The sequence below is a fragment of the Ornithorhynchus anatinus genome, chromosome 3, assembly GCF_004115215.2.
Source record: "Ornithorhynchus anatinus isolate Pmale09 chromosome 3, mOrnAna1.pri.v4, whole genome shotgun sequence".
NCBI lineage: Eukaryota > Metazoa > Chordata > Mammalia > Monotremata > Ornithorhynchidae > Ornithorhynchus > Ornithorhynchus anatinus.
In genome coordinates this window covers 93,270,168-93,282,406 of record NC_041730.1, presented here as the reverse complement: position 1 = coordinate 93,282,406, position 12,239 = coordinate 93,270,168, and the positions used below count along the sequence as shown (strand labels likewise).

The window sequence follows — 12,239 nt, the reverse complement described above, 5'->3', positions numbered from 1 at the left end:
GTCTCCTTAGTCCTTGATGCTTAAGGGTGAGTGAATATTGTAATGCAGTCCATTCCTGGTATTGAGTGGTCACTGCTAGCGCTTGGAAGGGAAAGTCTTCCAAGGACAACCATTAAAACTGGACACCTGTTTCCTCAAAAGCAGGCAAAGCCTCAGAGCCCCAGCAGCTTCATTAGCATTGTATACATTTAGAAGAGGAATGAACATCTGTTTTTTTTTCCCCCATGATATTTTCAGAGTTATGGTATTCATTAAACACTTACTATGTAAGATGATCAGATCAGACAGTCCCTCCCCTTATGGGGCTCACAGTCTAAGTGGGGGCGAACAGAAAGATGGAACAGCAATAGTGAAAAACAAAACAATACTGAATTTCAAAATTAACAATCCAGGATAACCATGCACCTGGCCTAGTGAAAAGACCAAGGGCTTGGCAGCCAGAGGACCTGGGTTCTAATGCCGGCTCTGCCAAATATTTGCTCTTTGACCTTGGGCAAATCACTTAACTTCTCTGCGCCTCAGTTCCCTCAACTGTTAAATGGAGATTCAGTACTTGTTCTCCTTCCTTACGTAGGCTGTGAGCCTCTTTTGGGACAGGGACTACGTCTGGCCTAATTGACCTGTATTAATAATGGTAATAATTGTGGTATTTATTAAGCACTTACTACGTCAGGCACTGTACTAAGCACTAGGGTGGATACAAGCAAATCAGGTTGGACCCAGACCCCGTCCTATGTGGGGCTCACAGTCTCAATCCCCATTTTACAGATGAGGTAACTGAGGCAGAGAAAAATGAAGTGACTTGCCCAGGATCACACAACAGACAAGTGGCAGAGCCAGGATTAGAGCCCATGACCTTCTGACTCCCCGGCCTCTGCTGTATCCTCTTTATCATGCTGCTTCTCATTACACCATGCTGCTTCTCTCCAGTGCTTAGGACAATGTTTGACTCATAGTAAGTGCTTAATACCACCATTATTTTTATTATTATTAATAAATACAATAGATTTGGTAGACACATTCCCTGCCCACAATGAGCTAATAGTCTAGAGGGGGAGTAGAGGAGAAGAGGAAATGAAGGTAACCAGGAAGAACATTGACTTTGGTAGCAGGTCCTTGTACTAACTTACTTTACTGCCAGTTCCATGGAAAATAGTATAGCGCGTTTTACCAGGCCTCTTCCTCTGGCCCATTCAGCCATCCAACTTAGAACTGATGGGTTCAGCATACTAAAAATTGGCTTCGTGAATGTATTTGAGGAGGGGCTGGGGAGAGAAGAGAAGAGGAGCAGCGGAAATTGGGAGACTTGTACAAATTCCACTTTATCCAACATCCAAGAAAAGAATCCAGTGTGTGGCCAGAAGGGCCTCTGCCCTGATGATCCCCTTAGCAGAGGCCTGGGAATCTTTTTCTTGGCTCTGGAGGCAAAGGGGATTTTTGGACTACATTTCAAATATTTTCCAACACGAAAGTATTTTTTCTCCTCTAGGCCCTGTTGTGTAATTTTTACAATATTCTGCCCCCAAAGGCCTCATTAGCTGGTGCAGTTTTTGAGCGTCAGTTTCCTCATCTGGGAAATCCTAGCACCTCCCCACCCTGCATATCACAAGGGTGTTTTACGGGAATAAAGAGAAAATGAAGAAATGACTTTAAGGCAACAGCTAAATATTTAAATGTTACCTTCGTGATCAGGCCAGGGTTTCCATTTCTGGATCTCCAGAGTGGAGCTTTCTTTGGGAACAATTAGGAGCAATCACAGGAGTCTTGGAGTGGCTCTGGGAAGCACCAGGAAGCCTCATTTCCCTTTTCCCTCTACCGTCCCTGCTCTCCTTTCCCCCAGCAGCCTCTGTTTGGATCTCAAAATTGGGGAGTTGCAAACCATTGCCCGATCACTCTTGAAGAAGTTTGTTGTAGGTTAAATGTGATTTGCCTCTGCCTGGTATTAAAGCGGCTTAAATTCCTAGAGGGAACTAGCAGGAGAAGATAAGGGATATGCATGTGTGATGTGGACTATATTGGTAGTACTGGTTTTTTTTTCCAAGTATTTGTTAAGCGCTTACTCTCTGCTGAACACTGTTCTAAGCACTGGGGTAGATGCAATTTAACCAGGTCCAGTACAGTCCCTGTTCCACGTGGGGCTCACAGTTTAAGTAGGAGGGAGGACAGGTATTGAATCCCAATTTTCCAGTTGAGGAAAGTGATGGACAAAGAAGTTAAGTGACTTGCCTAAAGTCACCCAGCAGGCAAGTGGCGGAGTTGGGAGATTAGACTGTAAGCCCGTCAAAGGGCAGGGACTGTCTCTATCTATTACCGATTTGTACATTCCAAGTGCTTAGTACAGTGCTGTGCACATAGTAAGTGCTCAATAAATACTATTGAATGAATGAACCCAGGTCCCCTGACACCCAGGTGTGAACTTTCCACTAGGCTGCATTGCTTCCCTTGTGTTTCTTTCCCCAATCCAATTATTAGCAGCTCCCTGAGCATATGTAATTCTGCAGGTTGTTCTTTCTATTTTTAAAATTTTGGTCTCTGGATCCATTTTCAATTCTCACAGCGAAGTCTTACAGCATAAGAGGGAAGCAAGTCCAACGTGAACATTTCTGAAGGACAGCTCAGAAACCTTAGGTATAGGCCAGGACTTCACTAGAGGTAGGGGAATTAGAGATGAAATTCCACATGGAAAGTTTTGGCCAGAGGCAAGACTCAAGCCAAAAGGACATTAACAAGAGTTGTGGGTGGAGGATAGCCCAGGGGTAGTGAGGTATTAAAAAATGGCCAGCCAGAGCTGTAGGCTTTTCTCTTTCTCCTTCACTTTGAATGAAGATGCAGATTAAGGCCCTGGGGAGCGCTGGTATGTTATATAAATCAATCAATCAATCAATCGTCTTTATTGAGTGGTCGCTGTGTGCAGAATATAGCAAGATATAACAGACACATTCCCTGCCCACTACAAGTTAGAAGTCTAGAGGAGGAGATTAATATAAATACATTACGGGTATGTATATAAATGCTGTGCGGTTGGGAGGGGGCCTAAATAAAGGGACCAAGTCGGGGCAACATAGAAGGGAGTGGAAGAAAAGAAAAAGAGGGTTTAATCAGGAAGGATCTTCACTCATCCTATCCTACCTGGGTTACTGCAGCAGCCACCTTGCTGACCTCCCAGCCTTTTGTCTGTCCCCCACTCCACTTCATATTTCACTCTGCTGCCTGGATCATTTTTCCACAAAAAAATTCAGAACATGTTTCCCCACTGCTCAGGAAACTCCAGTGATTGCCCATCCACTTCCACATCAAACAAACACTCCTCACCATTGACTTTGAAGCACTCAATCACCTTGCCCTCTCCTAACTCACCTCGCTACTCTCCTACTACAAACCAGCCCACACACTTTACTCCTCTAATGCCTGCCTACTCTCTGAGCCTCAGTCTCGTCTATCTTGCCACCGACACTTCACCCACGTCCTGCCTCTGCCCTAGATCGTCCTCCCTCCTCAAATCCAACAGGCGATTTCTCTCCGTACTTTCAAAGCCTTATTTGAAGGCACAACTCCTCCAAGAGGCCTTCCCAGACTAAGCCCCCCTTTCCTCTTTTCCCACTCCCTTTTGTGTCACCCTGACTTGCTCCCTTCGATCATCCGCACCCCCGGCCCAAAGGTACTTATGTACATATCTGTAATTTATATATTTATATTAATGTCTGTCTTCCCCTCTCTAGTCTGTAAGCTCGTTGAGGGCAGGGAATCTGTTTATTGTTCTGTATTCTCTCTGCACACTGTAAGTGCTCAATATATACAGTTGAATGAATGAATGAGGAGATGTGCTTTCAGCAAGGCTTTGAAGGGGAAGAGAGTAACTTTCTTTCGGATGTGGAGAGGGAGGGCGTTTCAGGCCGGAGGCGGGTTGTGGCCGAGAGATCGGCCGCTAGGTAGACCTGAATGAGGTACGGTGAGAAGGTTAGCATTAGAGGAGCAAAATGTATGGGCTGGGTGGTAGTAGGAGAATAACGAGGTGAGGTAGGAGGGAGCAAAGGAATTGAGTGGTTAAGAAGTTATAGACTTCTCATGGGCTTTCTTGATGATCTGAACTGAACTAGAGGCAAGAAGCTAAGTTAAAGTAATCAAAAATGGTAAATGTATTGCTAGAGCTGTCACACGATTTCTAAAAAGATAGCTAATTTATTAGAAGGAAAATGTAAGTGTACTTACAAGTGGTTATTTAAGTTAGAGTTTTCCTCAAAGTGCCTCTAACCTGAGCCCTAGGAAGGAATTTCAGCCAATCGGGAATGTCAACAGAGCAAAGCCAGTTTTCATCTGAAGATCATTTTATTTATTATGCTGCAGTAGGGCCTCTCTTAAAATGGTCTGTGGGTTGAGCCTGCCAGAAACCACACTGTCATTTTTCTTTCATTTGCTGGCACTTTCTCATACCAGGAAGAGATTTATTTTTATAAATCAACCAAATCTGATAATGGTAATCAGGTGTTTCAATAATGTTTTTAAAAATATTCTGTTCTTTCATTTATTCATTCATTCCTAAGACTGAAAATGTTACCAGACATTGTCATTTTCATAATTCATTTCCCTAAATATTTCTGTTTACCTTAAGGACTTAGTAAATCCTACTTCTGCTACTACCGTGAGATATTTAGTGATTAACGTCTAACAATTTAAAGGCAACAGATTAATGAAGTAATTTCTTGCCAATCAGTCAGTGATATTTATTTTGTGCTGTTTATGGAGAATATACTCCAAAGAAAAGTTATGGCCTGTTGTATTTGGGGAGACAGGCAGACATACATTTTTTACAAGTAAATGGAGCAGGAGGATGAGAAATAGGAAACAACAGGTAGTAGCGCGAGGGTCAGGATGGAATAGCTGAATATTAAATGAATGTACACTGAGTATATATCCATTATTATTATCAAGTGCTGTCGAGTCATTTCCAATTCATAGCGGCTCTATGGATATAATTTCTCCAGAGCATCCTGTCTTCTGCCATAGTCCATAACCTTTCTAATGGTTCTTCCATAATCGTTGTTATGGTCTCTATCCATGTAGCTGCCGGCCTACTTCTTCCACATTTTCCACGTTTTCCCTGGACTTTTCATAGCATTAGTGTCTTCTCCAGAGAATTAGAATGTGTCCAAAATATGTTGATCTAAGTCAAGTCATTTGACCTTCCAAAGACCACTTTGAGGGACTCATACATATATGTGTGCTGAGGACAGGTACACATATATAAATATTAAGGGAAGCTGTTGTCTCATGGGTTGATGGAAATGAAAGAAGACTGCCTGGAGGGGGAGGGATTTTCGGAAGGTTTTGAAAATGGAGAGAACTGGGTCTGGTGGATTAGGGTGGAGGCGGGTGGCAGGGAGGAGGAGGAAGGATTCATTCATTCAGTCATATTTACTGCACACATATTCGTGTGCAGAGCTCTGTACTAAACACTTGGAAAGTTCAATTCAGCAACAAATAGAGACAATCCCTACCCAACAATGGGCTCACAGTTTGGAAGCGGGGGAGACAGACAAGAAAACAAAGCAAGTTATCAGTTATCAATAGCGTCACTATAAAGAAATAGAATTACAGATATATACACGTCATTAATAAAATAAATAGAATAATCAATATATACATATATATACAAGTGCTGTGGGGCAGGGAGGGGCGTAAAGCAGAGGGAGGGAGTCGGAGATATTGGGGGAGAAGTAGCAGAGGAAAAAAGGGCTTAGTCTGGGAATGATGTGAACAAGGGATCAGAGCTGGAAGGGTAGAGAGTGAGATGCAGTTATAAAATGAGCTTGGAGCTCGGGAAGAGTGAAGAATAAGGAATAACAGGCAGAGTGCACCAGTAGCTAGGATGGAAAAAAAAAACTGGTAGGCAGCCTAGGGTCTTAATAAACAACTTGTGGGCACACGGTAAATATATATATATATATATGAATGATTAAATGACTAATTTTTTTTCCCTTGTACTTCATCTTTTGTTTTAGGACCCAGCCCAAAACTGTTTTCGCAGAAGTAGAGTTAGATGATGAAGAAGCAAAGAATGAGCCAGAATGGAAAAAGCGAAAAATCTGAAGAATCTGGTTTAAAGGTTGTTGATACAAGGAAATGGGAAATTGTGGGCAACATATTTTGTTTTTTAACGTCATTAGAAAATAAACAAGTGTTTATAACAAGTTTTGTCTTTTCCTCTGTGGAGCTGTTTGCTTGGATTGCAGAATTTTGTTAAGGGCATTGTCCTGGAAATCGTAGTGCCCATTTTATAGTTAAATATTAAGCATGTCATAAATGACTTATAGTCTACTTATATTTCACTACCCTCATTTATTAAATTCAATTCTTATTTTAAAATAAAAAACAATTTTAATGTATGCTCTGGATGTTCCCTGCACCCTTTATTCACCTCTCCCTCAGCCGCACAGCATTTAGGTGTATACCCATAATTTTTATTAGTGTCTGTCTCCCCCCTCTAGACTGTAAACTCATTGTGGGCAGGGAATATTTTTACCAATTCTGTTCTGTTTTACTCCTCCAAGTGCTTAGTACAGTGCTCTACACACAGTAAGTACAAAAGCAGTGAAGTAAGAAGTGCAGATGAAAGTGGAGAAGCAGTGTGGCTTAGTGGATAGAGCACAAGTCTGAGAGTCAGAAGGACCTGAGTTCTAATCCCTGCTCTGCCCCATGTCTGCTGTGTGACCTTGAGCAAGTCACTTAACTTCTCCAGGCCTCAGTTACCTCATCTGTAAAAAATGGGGCTAAGAGTGTGAGCCCCATGTGGAACAGGGACTGTGTCCAGTCTGATTAACTTGTAACTATCCCAGTGCTTAGAACAGTGCCTGGCACATAGTAAGCACTTAATAGCTACCATTATTATAAATAAATATGATTGACTGAAGGTGTTTTCAACCATCATGTGAATGATCTGAAACAGGCTACAGTAGCCAACTCACCTGAAAATTTTCACATAATCAGTCAATCAATGGTATTTATTGAGCACTTACTGGTGCAGAGGAAGGTACTAAGGTCTTGGAAAAGTACAGTGCAACAGAGTTGGTATTCACATTCCCCGCCCACAAGAAGCTTAGAGTCTAGAGCAGGAGACAGACGTTAATAGAAATAAATAAATATTGGATAGGGATATAAGAGCTGTGGAGATGAAGGCGGGGTGAATGCCGCATACTCAAAGGGTACAGATACATGGACAAAGCAGACGGGAGAAGGCGTCGGGGAAAAGGGGACTTAATCAGGGAAGGCCTCTTGGAGGAAGTGTGACCTTAATAAGGTTTTGAAGGGGGGGAGAGTGTAAGCGCTTAATGAATACTATTTCTACTACATCGTAGCCACCTAATTTTTTTCTTTTCTGGAGAGTTTCCCTTGTTCCCCTTTCTTTATGTAACCTAGCATTTAATAGCCTTCCCTTGGGGTTCTGTTGCCATGGTCAGTTTTTGCATAACTCTGGTGAGAGTGTTTTTTTTTTTTTATGGTATTTGTTAGTGCTTACTATGTGCCGGGCACTGTATTAAGTGCTGGGCAGGTACAAGCTAATCAGATTGGACAAGGTCCATGTCCCCCAGTGGGTTCACAATCTTAATCCCCATTTTACAGATGAGGTAACTGAGGCACAGAGAAGTAAAGTGACGTGCCCAAAGTCAGACAGCAGACAAGTGGCAGGGCTCTGAGACTCTGAGGCACAACTTGCATTTGATCCAGGGTTTGAGTATTCAGTTTTAGACAGTTGCTGAAATCTGCTGCCTAGCTTCAGTAAAATTGCCTAAACATTGCTTTGATGATGTTATGATGTCAATCATGCATTTATCCATTTGCAACATTTTCCAATGCTGGAAAGGAATAATGTTACTGAAGAAACACGTCAGTTTATATGAATCATAAAAGAAAAAGCTAAAAAACCTGCCATTTGAAAAATGTGAACCCAATAAAAATTCTTATAATTACCCTGTCAGACTGTATTACAGTCTTTGGTGAGAACTTTGTGTGTGTGTGTGTGTGTTTGCAAAATATTCAAAGATCCCATTGAAGATTGGCAAGGAAATTACAGAGAAGCCGCTTGTCTAAGTGGAAAGAGCATGGGCCTGGGAGTCAGAGGACCTGAGTTTTATCCCGGATCTACCACTTGTCTGCTGTGTGATCTTGGGCAAGTCCCTTAACTTCTGTGCCTCAGCTGCCTCATCTGTAAAATGGGTATTATATCCTACTCCTTCCTACTTCAACCATGAACCCCATATGGGAGAGGGATTTTGTCTAACCTAATTATCTTGGAATATAGTAAGCACTTAACAAATACCATAATTATTATTCTTTCATTCACTCAATCGTATCTGTTGAGTACTTACGGTGTGCAGAGCACTGTACTAAGAGCTTGGGAAAGTACAGTGCAACAATAAACAGTGACATTCCCTGCCCGCAACGAGTTTACAGTCTAGAGGTGGGGAGAAAGAAGTCATAGACTGTGAGCCCGCCATTGGGCAGGGATTGTCTCTAACTGTTGCCGAATTGTACATTTCAAGCACTTAGTACAGTGCTCTGCACATAGTAAGCGCTCAGTAAATGCTATTGAATGAAATAAAATGACAGATGTCTACGTAAGTGCTTTGGGGCTGGGAGAGGAGCAAAGGCGACACAGAAAGGAGTGGGAGATGAGGAAAAGTGGGACTTAATCTGGGAAGGCCTCTTAAGGAGATGTGCCTTCAATAAGACTTTGAAGAAGGACAGAGTAATTGTCAGATTTGAGGAGGGAAGGTGTACCGGGCCAGAGGCAGGACGTGGACTAGGGGTCGGTAGCGAGACAGACAAGATCAAGGCCCAGTGAGAAGTTTAGCACTAGAGGAGTGAAGCGTGCAGGCTGGGTTGAATTAATTAGGTAATAATCATTATTGGTAATATTAGAGGAGAGACTACATTTCCCAGGAAGCAAAGAGGCTGATTAATGACCTTTTTGCACTTCAATAAGGGAGTGGCCCTGGGTGAAGCCGAGCCCATGAGTTCTTTTGGTTGGCATGGAAGGGAAAAAAACCTTTTTTTATCCTGGTACTGATGAATTAGGAGGTTCTCCATCTAGTTTGGTGGAGCAGGCTGTTCACATATGTGAGAAATCCCTCTCACCTGATTAAGCTGTTGGGAAAATAGGCCAGGGAAGAATTGAAGAATTAATGATCTATTTGGGGTTTTTTTGGTGTAAATTTTAGTAGTTTTAAATCTATATTTGATTTTACTTTCTTGCATTCCCTTCGGTTGTATCTCCAATTAAAATATTCTTTGTTAGCAGACGTTTAAGAAGCAAGCACACCTCCCTGGTCAGATTCCTCTTCTGCTCTGTTTCTTTTGAGTCCCTGCGTTGGTGAATAGCTCTCTGCTGGTATTTTATTCTAAGTATTTCAGCAAAGTGGCCCCAGGCTCACAAAACATATGAATCTGATATATCCTCTGGTCAAATTATATTTTTTTCGTTGGGGGGCTGGTTCGATTGGTTTGCAGGTTGAGAGAAAACTTCAGTATTCTTTTGAAATCTGGAAGCACAATCAGATCAAAAGTCTAAGTTCACCTGGGACTCCACAGAGAAGGTGGAATGATGTCAGTTGAGCACTGTTGTTCACTGATGAGAAAGCGACCAGAAGTTTCAGAGGTCCCTTCATATCAAGCAGAAACTCTTAATCACTGTCTTCAAGGCTCTCCACCAGGTCTCTCCTTCACACTGTCTGCCCTCTTTATCTGCTACTCCTTAGCTGGTTTTATGTTTCTCCCTCTACGCTCACTTCCTAATTGTCCTTGGCTCTCACCTCTGAAACTTCTGGTCACTTGCTCATGCTCTCTCCCCTAGTTCTCCCCTTTCATATCCACCAGCACACAGCTCCAGCCATCTTCGAAACCCTCTTGAAATTTCCCCTCCCCTGTGAGCACTGTTGTTCACTGAAGAGATGAAGTGAGGAAGAAGACACAAAATTTTAAATGGAAGAATCTCTACCTGGTGTTTCTTCTGGTTCAGGGACTGCCCACCTCCTCTCACATGCAGTTTAAGGTACAAGATATGTTGGGTATGTGTCTTCTTCCTCACTTCATCTCTTCACCTCCCATGCTGTGGTTGGAATTTCCCTTCCCAAAGACCTCAGTCCATAAGCAAAGAGGCCCAAAGCCTCCAAACGTTAGCAGTTTTAACTGGCCCACATTTCCTATTCTTAAGGAACACACTTTATCCAAGATCAACCCCAGCCGGATATTTTGTTCCAGCTGCTCAAGGTTTGAAAATTTATTACTTCTTGGATGAAATTTTCTGCAAACATAGTATTTCTCTTCATATTGTAAGACTGAACCATATGGAAACATTTGCATGGGATAGTTGTAGTATTCTCTGCTTCTCTTCTTGATAGATTTCACAGGGATTTCTTTTGAGTGGAGAGCTAAGAATGTATTTGCTGCAGCAGCAGGAATACTATCAATCAGTGCTATTTATTGAGTGCTTACTGTGTGCAGAGCACTGTATTTATCATTCAATTCAATCGCATTTTTTGAGCACTTACTGTGTGCAGAGCACTGTACTAAGCACTTGGAAAGTAATTCAGCAACAGAGACGATCCCTGCCCATAATGGGCTCACAGTCTAGAAGCGGGGAGACAGACATCAAAACAAGTAAACAGGCATCAATAGCATCAGTAGAAATAAATAGAATTATAGATATATATACACAGCAAAACAAGGAATGGATTAATATAAATAAATAGAATTATAGATATGTACATTTATACACAAGTGCTATGGGATGGGGAGCAGGGCAGAGCAAAGGGAGCCAGTCAAGGTGATGGGGAGGGGGAGCTGAGGAAAAGGGGGATTTAGTCTGGGAAACTGTGGTTATTGTACTAAGTAAGCACGCCAGCGAATACAAAATAATATAGCAGGCACGTTCCCTGCTCACAATGAGCTTACAGTCTAGAGATGGAAAGACCAATAGGCCTTGGAGTCAGAGGACCTGGATTCTAATCCTGATTCCTCCCCATGCCTGCAGTGTGACTTCGGGCAAGTCGCTTCACTTCTCTGGGTCACAGGTCTCTCATCTGCAAATAGGGATTTAACACATGTTTTCCCTCTTATTTAGGCAGTAGGCCCTGATAATCTTGTATCTACCCCAGCACATAGTACAGTGCTTGGTACATAGTAAGTGCTTAACAAATACTGTTATTATCATTATTATTATTATTATTATGCTATTACTGAGTGCTCATTGGGTGTAATGCATTGTGTTAAGATCTTGGGAAATCAATCAATCCATTGTATTTATTGAGCACTTCCCATGTGCAGAACACTATACTAAGCACTTGGGAGACTACAAGAAAATGAGCAGACATGTTCTCTGCCCATAGTGAAGTTACAGTCTAGAGGTTACAGTCTACAGTCTATGAGTACAAGAAGCACAAGGCAAAATTCTTGCCCACAAGAAATTTTCAGAGGAAATAGATATAGAAATAATTAGCAAATAACAGAATCAGAATAAATGCTTCAAAGTAAAATCAACTTTGCATATATGCAAGTGTCCAGGCTGGGTATTCATTCATTCATTCGATCGCATTTATTGAACGCTTAAATGTATGTGTGAACACTAGAGGTTGGGTTGATGGGACTCAGAGTTTGGGGAATTCATCAAGGAAGGCTTGCTGTTGGGATTTTAGGAGGGCTTCAAAGATGATGCACAGTTGTAGTTTGGTGGATTTAGTGGGGCAAGGATTTCCAGGTTGGGCGGATAGCAGATGTTTATGATTGCTGAGGCTAGGACTGTGAGTAATAGCAGCAGGAACGAACCAGGTCGAGATAGGCATTCATTTGCCAGCCTGATAGACTACTGAACATTTTTGAAGTTCTGGATGAGGGACCTATTTCAATTTCGATCCTGTGTAATTCGAGGGATTAAGAAGCACCACAGGACAGGTATGACTTCCCATCTCTTTGGCCAGCCCAGTGTACATTTCAGTCCTGCACATTAGGATCAGAGAGGGTGGGATTGGAAACAGGTAGACTCTAGACTGCAAGCTCGTTGTGGGCAGGGAATGTTTTTTGTTGTTTTGTACTTTCCCAACTGCTCAGTACAGTACTCTGCACACAATAAGCGCTTATTAAATATGATTGCATGAAGGTACAGACCATCCTCAGAGCATCATACCGAGAAGTCAGACCGAGAACTGGGAGGAGTAAGGAAAAACGGCAAGGCTCAGGAGCCATGGAAT

At 42.3% G+C, this 12,239-nt stretch overlaps 1 protein-coding gene across 1 annotated transcript in view; it reads left to right on the top strand.

Annotated features, from left to right (window-relative positions):
* The window catches only part of WDR70 (WD repeat domain 70), a 359,232-nt gene extending 353,044 nt beyond the window's left edge, over positions 1 to 6,188 (top strand). Inside the window, exon 18 of the mRNA XM_029060393.1 lies at positions 6,000 to 6,188. Coding sequence (XP_028916226.1) covers positions 6,000 to 6,087 — 88 coding nt within the window. The 3' untranslated portion in view covers positions 6,088 to 6,188. The remainder of the gene's footprint in view (positions 1 to 5,999) is intronic.
* The last annotated feature ends 6,051 nt before the right edge of the window (positions 6,189 to 12,239 follow it).